At 40.5% G+C, this 22883-nt stretch overlaps 1 protein-coding gene across 1 annotated transcript in view; it reads left to right on the top strand.

Annotated features, from left to right (window-relative positions):
- The first annotated feature begins 22615 nt into the window (after window positions 1–22615).
- Window positions 22616–22883, top strand: part of adamtsl2 (ADAMTS-like 2) — a 51161-nt gene continuing 50893 nt past the window's right edge. Inside the window, exon 1 of the mRNA XM_034118396.1 lies at window positions 22616–22720. Within this exon, the coding sequence (XP_033974287.1) occupies window positions 22616–22720 (105 nt within the window). The remainder of the gene's footprint in view (window positions 22721–22883) is intronic.

The following is a 22883-nucleotide window of genomic DNA, read 5'->3' as shown; positions in this document are numbered from 1 at the left end:
GTCCCGCCCCAAATGTGCAGCTGGGATAGAGTGTGAAAAAAATAAAGATTGGTTCCTGCAAGACATAATGCAGACAGGTGTCAGTGCTTGAATTTATCAACAATGTTGCAACCTTGTGCAGAATGGCAGGGGCAGAAACACAAAAGTCTCACGCACGCACGCACAATTTCCACACTTTTTTCCGAACATCCTGTATGTAATATACATGTGTAGGGGGGGTTTACAGTGGGTGGTCATTGAAAATGTGTTCTGATATATGTTCTTCACAGTGTGAGTGTGAGTTTGAAAAAATAATTGATATCATTTTTCTTTAGATAAATAATGAAAACGGGTCCCACAGACCCGAACACCATACAAGGGTTAAGTGGGACTTTTGGACAGAGGCGTGAAATGACGGCAGCATTGACTAAGGGTTCAAAACTGTCCAAGTCTGTTCACATTTTTCTTTTCCACTTACACGTCTTTAAACACTGCCAGAGCCCATACAGTGTTACCATGAGTGCTTACTACATTTCAGCTTTCTTCCTTTTCCTTTAACTATAAATACTTCAGCTTTGAGACTCTCTATATGTCTTGATAATCCAGATTTCTGTGGCAGTAAAATATGAGGACGCTTCTTGTCCAGGAGTTTGTGGTGACTTTCACCTCAGGACCCCTAAGTCTAAACACGGCGGGTTAGTGTGGGAATGTGTAACAGACTTCCTGGATGCATCTGAAAACACACTGGGATCCCTTTTGATTCAGTAATAAATAGCCGTGACCTGTGACCCCAGGCCTTCTTTTACAAATAATTGGATGGCAGTGCTTATGTTTCAGCCTCAATAAGGACAAATGGGAACCAGTGTGAGTGGAGCACCTCAGTTGAGCCGTTACTTTACTTTGCCAGTAAATTGTCATCCTTACCGTAATATGTTTGCGGTTGCTTTCACTACATCAGATATTTCATTGCCATTCGTTTTCTTTTGATTTAAATTCCAATAAAAAGCCCCAATTCACTTTTTAATTATATAAAACTGCATAATAAGCAGGAATTATATTTTTACTACAGTTTGCCTTACAGAGACTTTTGAGCGCTCCTTTCTTTCATCCAACTTGAATTAAAAGCTTAGCCTTGTTTTTCTCTATATGTCCTCATTTTAGGGATAGATTCCAAAAAACTATGACCAAACACAGCTGTCCACAACATATGACTGAGATAATGTTCAAGATATTATCTTATTCAATATTCTACAAAATCAAGCCAAATTACGGCACATACTGTGTAATTTGTAAAAATAACTGTACTTTCATCAGGCACAGGTTTAGCTTTACCTTGTGAAATACCACTTAAATTAAACATGTTACACCTGATAATACAAACATTTGTAGTTTTTGCTTAATTGATTTTAGGATTTTAGGTTGACTATGTGTGGATTGTTGTACTACCAGTTTTCTCTTCTGTCGGCCGGTCTTGTTACAATTGATAGTCCATCACATCATGCTGTGATTCATCCTGGCAACAGTTCCTGACTTCCACTGTAACTGCTTTGGATAAGCTCCCCATTTCCCAGGAAAGTATCTGAGCTATACTGGAATTGATGTGTTTCATCTTTCCATCAGACAAAATTCAAGACATTAAAAAGAGGCAGCCAATGTACAATGAGTGAGGTTTTAGACAAAATGGCATATCTGATATAAAAAGCAAAACACCAAAGCTGTATCCGAGAACTCTTTTAGTTCTGATGAACTAAAGCAGATCACGTTCACACCGCAATGAGTTCCTGGGGGTGGATTAGCCAAATGAAGCCGCTGACGTCACTTCTTCTTCTTCTGCTTTGGGTTTACTGGCAGGCCGCAAACCACTTCACGGCGTATACTGCCACCCGAAGTCCCCGGCCGGAAGTCCCCGGAGTTGGGGACTGGCTTCAGTAGAAGCTGCTGTGACTCCCAGCAGCTTCTACTGAAGCCTTCAGAGTAAATCGCCAGAACGCCGACACCTCCTCATCTCCACCGCTCCCATGTTTTCTTTTGTGTTGCCATAAGTTAGTCTCTCTGCGTTTGTGCGCTGGGCTAATGCTAATGCTAATAATGCTAATGCGAGGATAATAAAATGGCGGCTTCACAAGACTTTTTGGGAGTTTTACGGGGCGTGGTTTGCATTCCGCCCAGCCAATCAGACATAGGAACCTTTTTCTCCCACAACAGTCCCTGCTCTCTAGCAGGGACTGAAAAGGGGGTAAAAATGGTTCTGATTAACTCATTTAGTTCAGGGGGCTTTTTGGTGTGAACGCAAATATATCTGAGTTCTGATGAACTATTGTGGGAAAAGTACTCCGGTGTGAACGCGGCTAATCACTGGTGTTTGTTTCCCAACTAATTACGCTGCACTGTATTTTTTCAATAATTTTTTCCATTCAAGTGTATTTAAGAAGTAGTGGGTTTTGCTTCACACATTTTAGACTGCAGCTTAAGTGGGCAACACTTTATTTTTTTTCACTCTTTCTGCGGTTGTGTTTATAAGGCCTTTAATTGCTCTTTTTGTCTGCATGCGCCAACCCTAATGACTGCAGACTTTCTGAAAATGGGCACACACAAACACACACCCAGGGGACTGTTGAAAGCCCTTTTCTTTTAAACAACATTAAGCAACATAAGCAACATTCTTTTATTCATTAGTTGTGTAGAGGGTGGTGGGCTTCTATTGGGGGAGTTGGTGGGTGGGGCTTATTCCTCTGGTCTGGCAGCCTCCCTGAACTTTGCCTATCAGTTTAGAAATCAGCCAATGGAGCAGAGCGTCAACTAATGCAGCCAACAGACACACTTGCAGCAGACATAGAAGAATGAGAGAAATTGATAGAGGAGGAGAAGAAGTACTGAGAGGATGGAAGATGAGATACATACAAAGAGATTACAAATGTGTAGGCGAAACTGTTTAAGGCGTGTTTGCAAACCCCAGTGGTCAATACATGTGGTAACGCAAATTCAGGTCCCACAGTTTTCACACAAAGAAACATTTACTGAAATCGGTTAAGCAGTTCATGAACGGAGTTAAATAAGTGATCAAGCATCGAGAGAACAAGTGCAAAGAGACAGCTGTAGAAACAGAGAGAAGTGAAGAAAGGAGTGTGACCGAAAGTAGAGAGAAGAAAACACACCCAGAGGAAGAGAGGGAGGGGTGTGAAATAACAGCAGAAAAAGATAGAGAAAAACATTAGAGAGAAGAGTTGAAATGGTATTAAAGTGGGAGACAGACAGATGAGGAAAAGGAGAGGAGGGCAACATGGTGGGCAGACATGGTGGTCCTCAGACGTCTGCTCGTCCTCCTCTCATCATTCACTCCTCTCTCCTCGCCTCTCATTCCTCCGTCTGAATCGCCGTCCTCCCATCTGGTTTTGGCTTCCACTCTGTTTCTCAGTGTGTTTCGGAAAAGGAGGAAATCCCGTCACTTAAAGGAGCATTTCACTAGAAAAGAAAAAGAAAATCTAAGTTTATCATTAAACAAAATCAAAACACAAATAAATTCCGGTGACATTTCCAAACCACTCTTTTTTAGATATTGTTAGATATTAAGAGCCAGAGCTAAACCCTCACTGATTTCATATTTCTAACGTTAGATGGGAAGTGGTACATTCTCTGCAACGGGTTACTGAATAAAGCATTTGGACATCCCTAATTGGAGTCATGACTTAAGCCTAAATTAGTGACGACTGGTTTACGCAGTTTCTTTTTAGCATCATTGGCCAAATATTCTATAGTAGACTTTAGTGATGACATATTTTTGAAGGCTAACACTAAAGTGAGCATCGCCATGTGTCCTTCAACAAAAGCAATGGGATCCAGTGGATTTTGTAATATTGCACCAAAAATAATCCTGTTCAGTTTTTCAGTTCAGTGGGATAATCTCCACATATGAAAACGACTTTTACGATTTTTGAAGGGAAAATGCAATCGCTAGAAGTACAAAGCTAACATAATAAACAAACTACATCACGGTCGGATGACTGCGCATCACTACCGCTAAGCTAAAGGTGGCTAATGTTCGGCTTGACGTTAAGTAGTCATATTTAGTCACTTGTTAGCAACCGCTGTTTTTTTATGACACATAGAAACATGGGACATTGACAAATATCAAGCTACAGTTCTTTAGCATTAACAAAAAACATATTTACAGTCTGTTACAAAACATTTTCTTGCGCTTCATCATAAATTCCGTGGAATATATTAAAGCTTTTAGTAATGCATAATTAAGTGTGGCTGCTTAGAGTGACAGGTGGGGTATGTCACAGTTGGCTAGCCGCTAGCTGTCTGCTGTCCGCCAGCTCGTTAGCTTAGCTTTTTGTCCTAAACAACACTGCAAGGAGTCTGCTTTTCTTTTTTTTCTGGTCAGTATATTATAAACAAGCCATCATATTAGCCAAAATTAGCATCCCAGTTATTATCACAGTCAACAAGAACTACAGAAGCACCTTGCAAACCAATCTAGTCATTTATCTGGTAATTTCAGTTTAAACCCGATGTTATCCAGCCCCGACCTGATCTCTCTCCTCTTAATTTTCTTTTTCCAAATATGGTCATATTTGTCACAATAAAACTCTACCCACATTGACGCTATATATTGTCGTAAAATGTCCTGCTCACAGTACATATTTTTCTCAAAGTTCATTGAAAATCCAATGTTAACAGAAGAGTAGTTTGGCAAAATGTACTAAATTGTTGCTGCACAAAAACACTCAACAAATTAGAATTAAAAAAATATGAGAAAGTATTTTGTGGACACTGATTGTTACACCCCGGGGACAAGTGCACTGTGGGAAGTACTGAGTTCCCCTCTGTCTTCAATCTGTCTGTCTGTCTGTCTGTCTGTCTGTGCCCATCTCTGTCCATTGGTCTGCCTTGTGATGCTTTTCATCTTAAAAACGCATTCATACGAAGTATTGAGACGGACAATAGGAGGGTGTAAAGTTAAAGTATAGTTGGAAATTATATAAAACATATACACTTTATATCCACATGTGCCTAAGCAGACATGCTAATAAACTGATTTGGAAAAACAAAGGGTCTGAAAGAATGTAAGCAAATTATCCATTCAGGGTAGCTCCTGTTGAGTTTTTTCTCCTTCTAACTCCTCTGATCCTCCCACCTTCTGCCTCTTGTGCCACTCTGCTGCTCCTGCTGGCTGGGGAGGAGGAAGAGGAGGAGGAGGAGGAGGAGGAGGAGGAGGAGGAGGAGGAGGAGGAGGAGGAGGAGGAGGAGGAAGAGGGATGCAGGGAGAGCACACCTTACCTCCCTACCTCCCTTCCCCTCTTTCTTCCTCCCTCTGTCTGTCTCTCCCTGTTCACTCCACAGCAACAGCAGCACTCACCGACACACCACCTCTGTCCCTGGCACGCTGACACACACACGCACACACACACACACACACATAAACACACACACACTCAGATACACACACACTGAGCGGCATCCTCAAAACAGACAGAGACACCCCTGGACTGCTGCAGGCTAGGTGAGTGGGTAAATGTTGGAAACTTGTGTGTGGGTGTGTATGCTGTGTTTGTGTTTATATTGTGTGTGTGTGTGTGTGTGTGTGTGTGTGTGTGTGTGTGTGTGTGTGTGTGTGTGTGTGTGTGTGTGTGTGTGTGTATGTTTGCTGCTGGCATGACTGCATGTGCTGGTTGGTTTGCATCTGGTCTCTCTGTAGGTGTGTGTGTAAATGTGTTTACGAGGTACAGCAGAGCCAATGAGACTTGTGTTTTGCACCAGACCAAAACAAATCCACAAAATAATGCTGACTCTCTTTCAGGAATTGAGTGTGTTTTCCGTGCAGGCATGCATGCGTATGTATGTGTGCTTGGAGAGGCCGGAGTCAGTCTGGAAACTTGTCAGCTGTTGGGAGTGTGTGTGCGTCTGTGTGTGTGTGTGTATGTGTATGTAAACTGGTGAGGTAGAGGCTTACATTTTGGCCAGCACTACTAGTCCGACTGTGGAATGGTTTTTGTGGCTCTAAATTGGTAAATACAATAGAAAGTCTCGTCAAGGTTCACTTACAAACTTACAAACTTTCTCTAAATTGTTTTAACATAAAAAAACACCAAGCCCATTTTGGCACAGTAATAAAGCTAGGACTCAATTAGGATGATAGGTATCTCGTACCTGAGCATATTCAGATCTGTTAGTTTGCTAGCATACTTTTTAAGCATATATGTTGTATTTTGGTCAACACGTGCAAGAGACTTGCTTTTTATCATCTTACTGTATGCTGCTTGTACTTCAGATATTTTCGATTAATAATTAGTCTGGTTCTTGAATCTAACTATTCCGGGCATGATACATTGTTTTAATTTGGTCGGGTCTGCTTTCACAAAGGCAACACTCAACTGGTTCAGAAATGGTAAAACAAAAATGATTTAGTGGAAATGTAATTTGGAAAATTGGTAATTTAGTTTGTTCTATGTAAGACTCAACAGTTTCCTCAACACGTGTGATATGCTTTCCCGGAATTTGACAATTGTGTCTGGATGAAGCAAGTTGTTACATTTTACTCTTAGCAACTGGCTAGTAAGTTAGCTAGCCAATTCCGTCTTTCCTTTAATGCCGCACTGGTTACAGAAAATGAGTGGAACAGGTAGCAGGTGGGCACTGACAGCTCTGGGTCTGAACAGTCCTTTTTGCGCTAGCTAGCTATTTTATCATTTTTGCTCTTGCATTAAAAGTAAGTCGGAGAGAGGGATAAATAATACAATTATAAATATATGTTATATCTAATTATATGCCAATAATAAACGTTATTTCATATCAGAATTAAAAATCCTTTATTAGTCCCACAGCTGGGAACTGTACATTATATACACCACACCACTTCCAGTACTTTATCCAAAAACAAGAAAGACTTAATTTTGTATGCTCACAGATACAGATAATGGTTTCTGTATCGATCCTAAATATAGTCAAAGCAGTAATAGAAGTCGTTTTTATGTTACTAAAGTTTACATTTCTGCAGGTGGCGCCTGTCACCTGTAGTCTTGATTGATATAATGTCAATGCTTGCTCAAGAGTAACTTTTTTTGTTAGTGAATGTAATACAGATGAACTGAGTCTGTCTGTTCTCCTGGGAAAGTCAGCCCTGAAGAGAGAGTCAATAAAAAGGTCAGAGTTCAAGTGTGAGCAATCTAGCTTAACCTCTGTTTGCCCTAGGGGCAACTAAACTCTGGGGACCTCTCCTCAACCTCTCAGACTGATTTCCTTACTCCTTAATCCTCTATGTCTTTCCTTGTTTTTGTCTCTTTTCAATTATCCTTCCTCCCCATTTATTTGTCTATCTGCCCATTTGTCTGTCTGTCTGTTGGCTCTCTTGGTATTTATTTTTGTATACAAGAGGCAGAGTTGAGCCTACATACATTTTTCACTTTGCATGTGTACTGTACTTGAGAAAGAATCGCGACAAAGGAAACGAGAAGAGAGTTTGGCTAATGGAGCAAAGGGCACCAGGGATGAGTCTGCAGGCTCACAGGGTTATTAGTGTTAGGGTTTGCACTTGTCCCCATGTTTGACTGGTATAGGCTTTGAAAGGCAGACGGCGAGAATTTGTTGGCTGGAATTTGCCTAGTCACCAATATATCACACCAGTTTATTATATCACAAACTTTCAAACTATGCATTTGCTTTCACACAAACAAGAGAATCTACATTGTCTCAACCATCTAACCATCAATCTCTTAAATAAAATCAATTCTATTATTGCGACTTTCTATTACCACTATGTGACTTCAATGTCCTGGGTTTAAAGCTGGCCTTGAATATTGTGTTCCTGATTGCGAACTGCCTCTCTGTAGTGGTTGTTTGTTCAGGTACAGAAAATGCTGTTGAAATTGTGTTACTGATGTTCATCACTTGGACAAGTATGAGCAAGCCCGTTCTCAATCCCAAGTCTTCACATAAAAAATCTTGGTCGGCTGCGCTACATATGAGTCCAACAAAAAAATGCTCTATGTGGACATAGATATGGCCGGAGAAAAGGACACGGTACGACGATGTAGTTAACCTGTTAGGCCCGAGAGACCCCGGTACTGCCGCAACATCTTGCAGGAAACAGTGTCTGAGGGCATGTTCATTTAATACAACTATGAATGTTTTATATCCATGTAACGGGAAGAAACTCATCTAACTGATCTTTTTTTTTTTTTTCAAAAGAAAACCCACAATGCTAACACTGAGCCTCTGAATTAGCAACGAGCGAAAAATGCTAACACCTTACTGCGCCGAAAATCACTCACAAAACCTTATTATTTATCTTTTCACCACATCCAACACATCATTTCACATCGTGAGGTGACACAGAATCGATTGACACCGACATTACCACTGAATTATACGTATTTGTGACATTATAAGCAAAAACGGACATCAAAACAGGTGACGCTAGGTAGCTAAAAATGCTAACATTTTTACCTTGGCTCTGTAGTCTCTCCAAAGTGGTCTTCAATGGCATTAAAACGATAAAAACGCTGCTGAAGTTAATCCATAGGTTAATCTAATGTGTCTGTGTCCCTTTGAAATGATTTCTGATAATCCATAAGCATTAAAACTGCTTTTCCGTTTCCAGATGTCAAAGCTAGAGATAGGTTCACTCTGATGCTAAATTACATGCGCGAAGCCCCCACCTTTTCTCTTCACAACGTGTGTGTGTGGGGGACTCCCCCTTCGATTCTATTGGCTCTAACGGTCAGAAAGAGGTGTCAACCATCAAAATCGAGCAAGGGGGGCCAGAGATATTGAAAATCCACCCAAATGACCCCAGAAGTGGTTTCTTTTTGCTAAATCTCTCTAAAAGGTCAAATGTCACTTGTTTTGCATCAATCTTGATACAGGGTACTTATTATATGTTGTACTTTGGATTCCTAAAGCTTTTAGTCTACTAACCCATCATCCAAGGGTGGTTTTCACTATAAGTAAAAAAAATGTTGGACGGACACTATAATTTACAGTTTTTTACTATGTAAAATCTGAGTTTTCTTTAAAATAAAAAACATCTATATTGATTCTGACTTTTCTACATCCAACTCACAGGTTTATCATTACTTTGAGAAAAAAGATTATTAATTTAACCCTTTTAGAAGGGAAGATATGGTCATTTGTTCTGGGAATGTCATTTTCTAGCCTGAGACCGGAAAAACAGGCGAGTCAGGGCTTAACAGGTTAATAGATGTCTGGTCCGATGGATTGGTCAAATAACATCAATCAATCAATCAATCAATCAATCAATCAACGTTTATTTATATAGCCCAATATCACAAATGTTACATTTGTCTCAGTGGACTTCACAGTTTGTACAGAATATCAGTATAACAATACGACACCCTCTGTCCTTAGACCCTCACATCGTACAAGGAAAAACTTCCAAAAAATGAAAAACCCCACAGTTTAAAGGGAAAATGGGATAAACCTCAGGGAGAGCAACAGAGGAGGGATCCCTCTCCCAGGACAGACAGACGTGCAATAGATGCCGTGTGTAAATCGAAGAGATAATACATTTTACAGCATAGGTAGACCAAATGTTTGGAAATGCATGTGTCTATAATAAGAAGTTGAATCCACGAGGATGTCAACAATCCTGTGGGAGCCATCAGGGAAGTAGTATGATGAGAGTCAGGCAGGACCGCAGAGACAGGTTCAGCCACGACTCGAAGTCCAGGACTCAAATCCAGAACTCAGGATAGAGGGTCCAGGACACAGGACCACAGCAACAGGATCAGCCACGACTCAGGATCCCGGCGTAGATAGACACAAAAAAGAAATTTGGGGGAAGCTGGGTTATTCGTAACATGAGAGTACACAGGTACAGACAGACAGAAGAAAGAAGTAAGGTGAGCCCCCGACAGTCTAAGCCTATAGCAGCTAAACTAACGTGTCTACGTACATGCATTCCCTTAGGATAGGTTGAGGGATAAGGGGTAGCAAGTAAGACGTAAGGAACAGAGGTGGAGAGGCACAATGTGTCTACGTACATGCACTCCCTTAGGATAGGTTGAGGGAAAAGGGTAGCAAGTAAGAAGTAAGAAACAGAGGTGGAGAGGCACAACATGTCTACGTACATGCACTCCCTTAGGATAGGGTGAGGGAAAAGAGTATGAATTAAGATGTATGTGCCACATCTATACCATGAGCGCATTGCTCCTAAAAAGTTTTTTGGCACTGACACCAATCAACAGTTGTGCGTCGACACAGGGCTTCCGCCCAGCAGACCAAAGTTTGTGTTGAGTGTTAACCACAAGTCATCTTTGAATGATTTTACTTAACGTTACAAACATAACCCAAACCTGTTTTTTCCTAAACAAGTAGTTGTGCTGCCTAAACCTAACAAAACCGTTTTGTGTGAACACAGAAGTTTTACCGTCAAAACACATGAAATGACTGTGGTCTTTGAAACACGTGAAGGCATCTCAAAATGTAAACAGCGGGGGATCAGACCTGTGCCCTACATGGTCGCTTGCTGCAATCTGACGTAAGGGAATGAGCGAATCAAATTAGTCAGTCAATCGTTCTTATTTAATTAAGTTTCACAATCTGCCAGAGCCCAATGTGAAGTTTTCAGTTTTCTTGCTTTTGTCCCATCAGCAACACAAAGCCAAAAAATATTCAATTAACAATTACCTTCTGGCAAAGATTTAAATTCATCAGTTTGCATTTATTTTTGCAATCATATTACAAGCGGCACAGAGTGTTAGATGATAAACTGGCAGTATTAGACTGTATATATATCTGTCTGTCTACAGTCCATCCTCCCAGGGGACAGACGTCTGCTGTCTGTCTGTCTGCTGAGGCGGCCAGTCCTACAAAAACAAAACAGCGAGCCGAGGGGCCCCAGGGTGCTGTCAGGGTGGGGACAGCACAGGGGTGAGGTAGGGGGAGATATGGGGGGATGAGGGGGACTTTTGTCCTGTGTGTTTACCCTGCCCGGGTCTCTGGGAAAAGACAGCAAAGGGAAGGAAGAAGGAAGAAGAACCTGCAAATTAGGGAATTTGTAAAGTAACAACATTAAAACAAATGTTTCAACAAAGTGACGAAATGGTGACGAAAACTTTATTCATCATCACCACAAGGTAAATTCAGGTGTTGCAGCATTACAAAATTAGACAGAAATAATAAAATAGGAGGTATGAAACATCCATCTGTGACTGGTCACTATTTTCAAATTAGTTAATACAGGAGAGAGTGAGATCAAACCTCTAGCCCATTGACAAAAGTATTGCAAAAATTATATTTATGGTATGACAAACTGCTTGTCAGTGGTGTGGTGGAGTCACTGCTCATGCAAACTAACCATTTCCTACTGCTAAATGAAAAATCAGTAGTAGTAGTCGACAGGTTAGTTGACGTTAGTTAGCTAACATTAGCGGTTAGCGTTGTTCTTACCCCTAAATGCTTCTTCAAATGATACTTAGACCCCTTAGATAAAGACAGTATTTCACAGCTAGCAGGCAAAGCTTGCCCTTAACGGTGGTCTTGTTTCCCCTCTCAGCTTTTTTTGTTTTTCCCAGTGGAAGCATTTTGAAACTTCCGGGAGGTTTTCTCCGGTCGCTTGGTGTCGTCAGACTCGTGAAGTGTTGTACTGTGTGCGCATGAGCCTCTTAATATATCCTTCTGAATTTTAAACTACATTGTAACGTTGTTATCCTGGTAGTAACTCCCAGTTTTCAAAATCGAATTGTAATCTGATATTTTTTTTTCTGTAACTGTAAAGGATTACAGTTTTAAGAAATGTGTATCCTAATTACGTAACACTGTTACATGTATTATGTTACTCCCCAAGCCTGGTTATTGGGTGGGGATTGTTGGTACCCTCAAGTATAGTTGCACAAACGTGTATGTGTGTAAGCAGCATAGAGGGAGAGAAAGTGTGTGACTGTGAGTTTGTACATTCGTGCTGGGGCATTTGCATACCTGTATGTGCACATGGCTCAAGCTTGAACATTACCGTGCACGGTGGTCTACATCTGTGTGTATGTGTGTGTGCTCCGTCACGCCACTGGCTGTGTGTGTGTGTGTGTGTGTGTGTGTGTGTGTGTGTGTGTGTGTGTGTGTGTGTGTATTTGGCAGCTGGCCGCGCTCCAGCTGTGTCTGGTTGGATAATGAAGTCCAGGTGCTGCTGCGCTTGCTGTAAGACACCTGTCACCAATATTTAGTGCCAGAGAAAGCCAGACTGCAAACAGGGCGAGACGAGCTGTTTGCTTATTTAACAAGACTGCCTAACTGGACCTGAGGACACGGGATGTACTATGAACCCTTTCCTAGAAGCTCTGTCTATGTATGTGTGTGTGTTCTGTGTTCAAGTACGTGTGTGAAAGTGCAGGCTCAAGAATATATTGAGCTCAGTCAACGTTTGCTAAATTAAACGCAACCAAAAGTTTTTCATTGAATATTTTAATGGATTTTAAGTATTTGAGATTTAGCAGATTTGCAAAGAGGTTCAGGATTGAAAAGGCACATCAATATATGGTTTATTAATCCAGTATCTTTTTCTTTTGCACATACTGATCAGACAAAGTGAAAACATATAATTGGATTATGGTGCAAGAATGGTCTGAGAAAATGTGCAGACTATGCAGACTAACATGGGTTTTAACAAATGAAAGACTTCATTGAGTCATTTAACTCGTATATACAACTGCAGAGCCGCTCAAATACCCTCCTTTTCCTGTGTGGCTGCGCCTGTTCATGTTAGCCTTTACATTACAGACATCTACATTTCCTTATAGTCTGAAGAGCCAAACAAAGGCCTACCTGTGTAAAGTCCTAGGAAACTTACCTTGGTCCGTCCAGCACATTGGGGCTTGTTTAACTTTTACACGGGCCCCTCAACTGTCCAACTCCAGTCTCCAACACCTGTGGCCTCTCAGGAGCCCTCCTGCATCGCCCTCCACCTGCCAGCGCCAGCCTCCCACAGATTGCCAGCACTTTCAAACCTGCAGCCGACACACTGCCTTTGACGTGAGCATGCATTGTGTGAGAAATGGCCTACATTTGCCATCTCATTGTTTCTCAGACGTGTTTTGAAGTCTGCTTACTGGGTTGCATTTAAAGTTGTGGTGTCAGTCAATAAAAACATTTTATCACAATGATAATGTGTGATTAACATGATTAATCAAAAGTAAAACATACTAGTATCCACTTGTATTTTGGGCAAACAAAAAACTAAAATCTGTGTGGAGTTGTAATAAAGAAATGCATGACAAACTAGTAAGAGAAATCTAGATCCAGTGTCAAGGGCAGGCCCTGGGGCCCATCCAGGACTTTGGCTCTCCCAGGAGAAATCATGTTATTATTGTCTACTCTGTAGGCCATCGATGTATATTAAGAGAATGTATAGGCCAAAATACATTTTATTTTGTGAAGAAAATGCAGAACGTATACTGTTCTTGTCCTTTTATTTTATACCAATCATCTATTCATCGTTTTTTTCTTTCTTTAAATCTGCTAGGTCTTTGTCTCTAATCGATCTCTGTAGATGTTTGCAACTCTTCTCTGATTTAGTCAACTCCGCAGTGAGTTGTTCCTTCAGCTTTCGTTTCTGCATCTCCTCACCTCTGGACTTCAAGGGCCTGATCGTTTTCATCAGTGCTCATTTAAGATAAAATAAAAGGTACTTCATTGATCCATTCATTAATTGGGAAATGTTTAACAGTTGTGCTCAAACTACTTAGAGCTTTTCATCTTGTTTTTCTCTGTTCTCTCTAACTTTCCTGTCTCGTGGAGGTGTTTTGAACTGTCACTTTTTTTTGCTGCTTTTAGAGTGCTGTCTGGGAATTTTCAGATTTTCCTTTCCAATCATCACACTCTTTAAAGGCAGCTTTCTCCTGCTCCTTTCTTTGCATGTAAAATATTAAAAAAAAGTCAAATCAAACAAAGCTCGAAAGGCCAAACAAGAGGTTCAGATTTATTCGTGTCAGTCACAGCTGGTGAACGAAGTGGATTGTCCGCTTTGATCTGTAACAAATTCAGTGAAGAAGGAGGTAGCGCCATTCCCCAGCAGATTCTCTTCGCCAAACATCTAAAATCGATATTGTTATGAAATCAGTGGTAAAGGCAAATCATTTCATTCGGTCTAAAGCCCTGAACCATTGGCAGTTTCAGCAGTTTCTGCTAGAAATCCAGTCTGAAGACAGAGACGTTGTGTATCACAATGATGTGAGGTGGCTCAGTCGGGGGTCCGCACTGCATCGATTGTTCAATTGGAGGAGATTGGACATTTTTTGTCTCAAAAGGACAACTGATGGAAGAACTGTCAGATACCGTATATGGCAGCAGATTTGGCTCTTTTGTTTGACATAACAAAGTATCTGAATGTGCTGAACTTAAGCCTGCAAGAGCAAGACTTTGTGGTGAGCCAGCTGTATGCACACATCAAGGCCTTTGGTACCAAGCTGCAACTTTTCAAAAGACACTTAATAATAATTCATGGCATTTATTTTAGTGCTTTTCATTAAAATATAGATTAGCCATTGCATCTCTTCCTGTGGAGTTTAACGAATGTTTCCGGAATTTTGCAGCTATCGAAAAGGCCATGCTGCTTCTGTCAACTCTCTTCTCTGTGGATCCACAGACATTTTATTTTATAGTTTTATTTTAAACGGAAAAGTATTGAAAATCTGAACTTTGGATCCTTTTTTTTAGGTGCAATACACAACGTAGCTTTTAGGCATGAAAAATGTAAATGTTCCGCTTAGCGCTGACTCTTTGTTTTTACCGGCGAGTGAAATGACATGAGAGTGATAACCATCTTCTCATCTAACTCAAAGGGAAAGCAAAAGGTGTATTTCCTAACATGTTGAATATATCTAGCAGTGGCTTCAAGTTCACGTTGTTGTTGAAATTTGAAATCAGAGGATTTCCTTGAATCAAATGATTTAAAATATATACTTACATTCGTTTTTATTTGTATTTTGTCAGGTAAAGCCACTTTATCTTGGTTGTGCCTATTTACGGCTGATTGGTTACTTGTCCTGGGATTAACAATAATGTCTTGTCCTGGGATTAACACTGTGCAAGGGTAAAATACAGCAGCAGCAGCAGCAATTCAGGTATCCCCTGCTAAACAACCACAGATGTACTTGGAGGTGAGGGGTTTCAGAGTCAGAAAGGAAATATTAGGACCACAAATGTGTTCTCGTGGTGTAAAAAAAAATCTAACTCCAGGCCCTTCTGCGGGCTTGGAAGCTGAGAAGCCTCAATTTAGAGAGGGAAAAAACACCCACAAGTCTCAGCAGTATTTTTTTATCCAAAACTCACATAAGTGCCTAGACGTGGGATTTTAATGCCACGAGAACTCATTAGTGGTCCTGATATTTCCCTTCCTATCCTCTAGCCTCTGTTCAAGAATCATCGGGTGCTTCCATCTGGAAACACAGACAGGTTTCATGCCATATTCTCTTCATTAATCATATGAGATTGGAGCTCTTTCGAGGTTTCAGATTTTTTGGCAGTAGATTATTTTTCATCATGAACAGGAGAAAGCAGATTCAGACATAAATATGTCAATGTACAGTGTAACAATGTTGAAAGCTCTTGGTATTTTTGCTACTTTAATCATCAGACATCTCAGTTATAGTATGTTTTCCTAAAACAGTAAAGGGGCTTTGCTATTAGTCTGGAACCTCTCAGTTCACTTTTTTCATCATGCGATGTAGACTAGTAAATACATCCGCCATGTCTAGATAACCAATCAGAGTACAGTTATACTAGCCAATCTTTGTCTCTCTGTTAACGAAAATATATCGTTCAGTTCTTTCAAAACTGACCAAGCTAAAACCTGCAGGGCTGAAATCTGAAGCAAATGCTGTAGTGCCTTTAACCTGCATTATTTCTGATGGCCTACGAGAACATTTCCTAGTCTTAATCCCTATCTTCTTCAATACAGCATGATGTTCTTTCAGTGAATTGTAATATTCTTTAGTGCTGGCCCAGCTAGAAATTTTTGGTTCTAAAAACATTCTGAGAATGTTACCATTCATTGTTCTAGGAATGTTTTCAGCGGGAAGTTTTCTTTTGGTTCCCAGAATGTTCTTCTGAAAGGTAGGATAACGTTCTCTAAAAACATTCTTAAAATGTTTGGTGATCACTTTCTTAAGATGTTTTTGATAACCTTCTTAAGATGTTTTTGATAACATTGTTAGAACATTATGCCCTACTGTTCTTAAAACGTTTTCAGCGGGACGTTTTATTTTGGTTCCCAGAATGTTCTTCTGCAAGGTATAACTTTCTCTAAAAACATTCTTCAAATGCTTGGTAATAACCTTTTTTTTTTTTAAATGTTTTTGATTGTTAGAACGTTATGCCCTACTATTCTTAAAACGTTTTCAGCTGCAAGTTAGATTTTTTTATGTTGCCAGAATGTTATTATGTTAGAGTAGGATAACGTGCTTTATCGTTCCGATTTATCAAAAGTCTTTTTTTTTTTTTTTTTTTTTTTAAACGCGACCAGCAGCTAGTACAAGTCACTGTCGGTGTCACATGTACTGGAGGGGACCCAGAATCAGACTCGGAATCAGCTGGTGAAAGTAACATTTGTTAGAAAAGGGGAGCTGGGAGTGGAGGTTGGTTATGGCAGCAGTGGGAAACAGTTGTTCCAGGGTGGGTAGAGGCCTGGCTGTTCTTGGGAGTGTGGAAGGCCTTGGATTCCTCCTGGGAGAGACATACAAATGAGAGTGAGGCAAAAGCATAGTGATGGCAGTTTGACACTGAAGCTTCGAACGGAGCTTCAACCCTGGACTTCCTATTCCATAGAAGCAGTGATTCGAAGCTTGCTTCAAATCACGTGACATATGACGTCAGAAGCAGCAACTGCTTCAAATCATGTGACATGTGACGTCCGAACCAGCAACTGCTTCATTTCCTGAATGAATCACTTGACTGGTTCGCGGTCCAATCACGCGATTCAATGCACTGCCTCGTCTCTATTCTGACAGGTGACAGGTTGAAACAGTTTAGAATTTGAGCGCTTCAACACTTTATAACCGCTCTAAACAATGTGCAATGTGTGGGTTGTTGTCGTAGTTTGCGTTGTTGCTGTTGAGTTGTTGTTGGTATTGCATTTGCATTTGGTTCAAAGCCTGGAACGGATGAACTTTTAATCATTTCTTTTCAACTTTAATACTTTAATAACTGATAAAAGGCCCTCTCCGCCCAAAACAATGTCCAGCACTCTCTAGTCTCTTCTCAATAACCCAATACACACAATTATCAATCTTTAATTGCAAATAGAACATGATATTCAGTCTTAGTGTGTGTGTGCATCGAATATTTTTCAAGGCAAAGATACGTTAAACCCACTGCAGCCTTGCACTTCGCCAGGAGAGGTCGCTGTAACTGAAGCTTCGAGAAATGAACCTATTTCCGACACAATTGTCCAAGTGGTTCGATGCTTCATTCAAAGCTTCATTTTGCCATCACTACAAAAGCAGGCAAAGTTGTCAAAGAATATGCTGGTAAAAAGCGGCACGCAACAAACCGCTCCCAGCCGTGTAGAGCAGACCAGCAGGCAGGGGGGGGGGGGGAGAGAGGATTATAATACATAACAATTTGAAATAATAAACATCCTAAAAAGGTTCTTTACCCATCAGATTAAAACGTTTCTTTAAAACATTATTAGAACCTGTAGGTAACGTTAGCCAAAGTTGTGAGAACGTTCCCCGCTAGCTGGGGGGCTACCCTTTGATTGCCAGTAGAACTCAGTAACCTCAACTTGTAGTCTACAAACCACTGTTATATCTGACCCACTCTAATCAATTCAGTCATTCCGAGTTAAACTCGATTTATGTGAAAAACTCATGTTTTGGTAATTTTAGGGTTTTGGCTGATTCCAAGCAAACAAAGTCTTGGCTTTCAGAATATCACACTTGCATTGCCATATGGAGACAATAAATATATTTTTGAAGCTTGTCAAGACTGAGTGTCAACTTCAGCGAGATTCTCACGGTATAAACTTTACAACAGGCGGTGTGTGTGGTGTGTGTTTCCTTGGATAATACACAATTAATCACACAAACGCACACCCACCAACTTTCGTCCGCACTTCCCTGATCCAATTAAAAAATACATAAAAATGGGCTGCTGACTGTTGAATATTATGAGAGGGGCAGCCTGCAAACACATTTTGTTAGAGACAAATCAGATTTCAGAATCAAAGCTAATCCAGTGGTGGTCCTAATGGGGGGCAAGGGGTACGATGCCCCCAAAATACAGCCTTGAGCCCCCTCTTGAAATAATTCAAGCTAAAATATTGACAGCAAACTCTGAAGGGCTTTCTCAGAATCGTGTCTGAGCAAACCCTCGAACAGATCAGCCTCCACTTAACAAGGTCTGGTACGGGGGGAATTTGCCTCCCTGTCACTGCGCCCCATGGCCTGCACTTTGGGCTTGCTCCCTTAAGTTCTGATCCAGGCCTGCCCCCCCCCCCCCGAAATTCTACATACAGTCAATGCCCCAAACCAGTGCACACACCAAACAACCATCCACTTGTAAAATAATCCATGGGTTTCTATTGTTGTTATTATTATTATTCTTGTTATTGTTATTATCATTCATATTACTATTATTACCGTTATAATTATTTTATATTTTTTAATCTTATTTTTCACATGTATATTTACACTAAACGGCTATTATAGTCACTCATATGATTTGCATTATTATAGTTCTTTCATTATTATTCATTTTTTCTCTCATCTTTCAATCTCACACACACACACACACACACACACACACACAAACACACACACACACACACACACACACACACACACACACACACACACACACACACACACACACATATACTTGTTTCTGCTACCCCGTGGGTACTTCCTATAGGGACTCCTGTCTAGGAGGTTACACTTGGGGACCTGGTGGGGATTCTGATTTCTAAATTAAATAGATGCATGCTTTTAAGTCACAGATTGTTTGTGGGATCTTGGCATCCCAAAAATGAACTTTAACAATTTCTAAAATATTAAATTCATTATTTTGTCTGTTTTTTCTATCCTGCTCCGGACAGCCCTGTTGTGTTTTACTGCAAGCCTCCACCAGAGGCCTGTACTACGAAGCTGGATTTTCGCTTAGCCGGCTAAATTCAGGGAAATCTCGGGCTTTCCGGTCCTACGACGCTGGTTCTCTTTTTAGCAGGCTAGATTTCCATGGTAACTTATGCTGAGCGGCAAACCTGGGGGCTATACTACGAATCAAGATTTTCGTTTAGCAAGCTAACTTCAGGGGTTTCCGGTCCTACGAAGCTGGTTCACTTTTTAGCGGGCTAGATAACTTATTCTGAACGGCTATCCTCCGGAGCAGGATAGGTTCCAGGATAAAAGCACTGCCTGCTGACCAATCAGAGCTCAGTGTGCGGAGTTTAAAGCGATCAATTCATATGACAGGAGGAGAAAGGAAATACAGTTTAAACTGCCGTTGCAGGAAAGACAGCCGGCCAAAATCACCGACTGTGTGAACGTGAAAATTAATAGAATATCACCTCCCATCTTCAGAGCAATCTGACTATTATAACATTAGCGTTAAGAAAGCTTACTTAAATATCTGCCACAACATAAGTAACCTACAGTCCGCGGCACTGTGAGTGCAGACGTACCCCATTATCATTCATATCACATGATATCACATCATAATGTATCATATATTTCCTTATCTGAGTCAGCTTCTTGAGCCGTATCTGGCCGTGCAACACTCACAGTGTCACATACTGTATGCAGAAGTATTATTTTAAGCAACACATTAAGTTGACACTCGAGTCAAATGTAATTAAAGTCAGATCCACTCGTGTCTTGGACGGGGCAGCAGTGATATCATAAAACTGTTAATGAACGTATTCAAACACTTTTTCTTTTACCAGCAGTAGCCTATTCACCTTGCAGCTGCAACTATGTGGCTTTTATCCTGGATCAAGTGTTTAAGTCGTGGATGTTTAAAGTTTAACGTCTTCATATTTGTCTAATATTAGTTGACTTTTCATTCAGGAAATATATGACGCGCTGCGCTGTCAGTACACGGCTTGTCCATGTTTGTGATTGGTCGAATGCTCCAAATACCACCCCTTTTATGTGAACGCGCACCTAACTAGATAGGACAAGGCTGGCTTGCGGTCGAGGTGATAGCCAGCGTCGTAGGACAGTTTAGCGAGAGCGTTTTTTTTTTTTGGATTTAGTCAGCCGGATAACTCAAAACATATCCAGGATATGTTGAACTAGATTCGTAGTATACCCCCCTGCTCCGGAGCAGGTTAGGTGGCAGGCTAAGAGATCAACTCAGTGAAAGCACCGCCTGCTGACCAATCAGAGCTCCGTGTGCGGAGTTTAAAGCGATCAATTCATATGACAGGAGGAGAAAGGAAATACAGTTTAAACTGCCGTTGCAGGAAAGACGACCGGCCAAAATCAACTGACTGTGTGAACGTGAAAATTAATAGAATATCACCTCCCATCTTCAGAGCAATCTGACTATTATAACATTAGCGTTAAGAAAGCTTACTTAAATATCTGCCACGACATAAGTAACCGGATCAGAGTAACATTAAGTACAGTCCACGGCACTGTGAGTGCAGACGTAGATGTGTCCCATTATCATTCATATCATATCACATCATAATGTATCATATATTTCCTTATTTGAGTCAGCTTCTTGAGCCGTATCTGGCCGTGCAACACTCACAGTGTCACATACTGTATGCAGAAGTATTATTTTAAGCAACACATTAAATTGACGAAACACTCGAGTCAAATTCTCCTAATTAAAGTCAGATCCACTCGTGTCTTGGACGGGGCAGTGATATCATAAACCTGTTAATGTACGCATTCAAACACTTTTTCTTTTACCAGCTGTATTCACCTTGCAGGTGCAGCTATGTGGCTTTTATCCTGGGTAAAGTGTTTAAGTCATGGATGTTTAAAGTTTAACTTCCTCATATTTGACTAATATTAAAGTTCACTTTTCATTCAGGAAGTATGACGCTGCGCTGTCAGTACGCTTCTCCGTGTTTGTGATTGGTCGAATGCTCCAAATACCACCCCTTTCATGTGAACGCGCACCTAACTAGATAGGACACGGCGGCTTGAGCGATCCACTTGATATCCAGCGTCGTAGTACAGCTTAGCGCCAGCGCGTATGTTTTGGATTACGCCAACCGGCTAACTCCAACATATCCAGGTTAAGTTGAACCAGCTTCGTAGTACAGGCCTCTGGTGTCACTGCTAAAAAAATTGTTTTAAGAGTATTTATTTGTATTCTTACAAGCAACGTATGACACGTTTTTAGAATCCATAAGAGTGTTAATTTAAAGAAAAGATTGTGCTGTATTATATTTTTATTTTATTAATGACAGCACTCTCAATACAATGTTTATATTGAGAGCTTTATTGAACTTTATTGTAGTTATGTGCATATCTGATATCCTAAACACAAACAGTGTACTGGAATATCACAGTACAGCTGCAATGCTCTAAACAGTGGCACAAGTGTGATGCTCTTAACATTAACATTTCTTTCAGTGCATATATACTGTACATTACAAAGTTAAGTTACACAACTCTATTGCTGTTAGGAAAATAAAACATTTAACTTAAAACAGGAAGATTTAGGACTTTAAGCTTACCTTTGTTTTGCAGAGGTTCGCTTCAAAGCATCAATGCAGTTTTTGACATAAAATGTCAATCCCTCCCAACTCCTCCCTTTCAGTGCTACTGGTGAAGCTTCAATGCACTCTGGGATTTCCCAGGAACTTTCCCAGAGCTAATGTAGTCCATGAGCGCTTTCTCAACAGCCTGGACTTCTTCTTCCGCACATTTCTTCATTTTGGTTTGAGATGATCCTGAATAAAATGAGACAGACAAGTTATGGTCTTTAAAAAGAGGAAAATAAAGTTTGTGTGCAGTGTGACAACCAGTCATTACACCGGTTTTTTTCTGGTCTCCATGTGTATTTTGTCATTTGTTAGTTGTCTTTACTTGTGCATTCTAGTTATTCTCTTGTGTGTATTTGTGCCACTGTACTTGTATGCCCTGTAATTGCTATATCACTAAATAAAAAAATAATTTTAACAATATTGTGTCTTGGTAACAGTCATCATTTTATGTGAAATATTTTGCTGAATATTTGGAGTACAAAAACAATAAGGATATCATAGTAAAACTAAGAATCCCATCTCCTCTTACCAACAGTGTACATAACTCAAAATATGTTACGGGGTTGGTGTGACTGAATTTGATAGAGCAGGTCACATATATAGTCTGTGAAACCGATCCTTAGCAGTCTTAACTAAATGTCCACATCAGCTGCAGTTATCTTTATTCTTTTAGAAAATGACGCTGGGATTGTTCTAGTGGAAGGGGGCCAGACGCATCTGCCAGCGCAAATAAAACATGAGCTCGCAGATTCGTCTGATTCTTTTAGTTCCCAGGCAAGTTTTGCTCATCTTACATGTCCAAAAGGAAACAACTATATATATAATATATTCTTTACACACAAAGGAAAAGTGCCTGGAGGAAATGGTCTAATGTCTTTCTCATGGAAACTTTTAGTACCAGTAAGGTCCACATATCAAACCTGTATTTATTTTTGTCTGTGTCTCTGATTCACCAGGATGAGGGTGTTGTCGTGGGAACAGTGTAGGGAGACGGGCGTGGTACTTCTTGGCTTTCTGACGCTGGCAGTGTCAGTGGGGATCCCGTCCACCAGGATGCTGCAGGTACGCATCACACATTAGCCTACTTCGACATATTCTGACATTTTTGGAAATCTGTTAGTTTGCAGCCTAATTATTGATGATTTGCAAGTCAAAAGAATAGGTGACAAAATACCAAATCTGAAAAGTAAAAACATTTGGCTAAATGTTAAATCAGGTAGAAAAG

The sequence above is a fragment of the Trematomus bernacchii genome, unplaced genomic scaffold (genome assembly GCF_902827165.1).
Source record: "Trematomus bernacchii unplaced genomic scaffold, fTreBer1.1, whole genome shotgun sequence".
NCBI lineage: Eukaryota > Metazoa > Chordata > Actinopteri > Perciformes > Nototheniidae > Trematomus > Trematomus bernacchii.
This window is presented reverse-complemented; position numbering and strand designations above follow the sequence as displayed.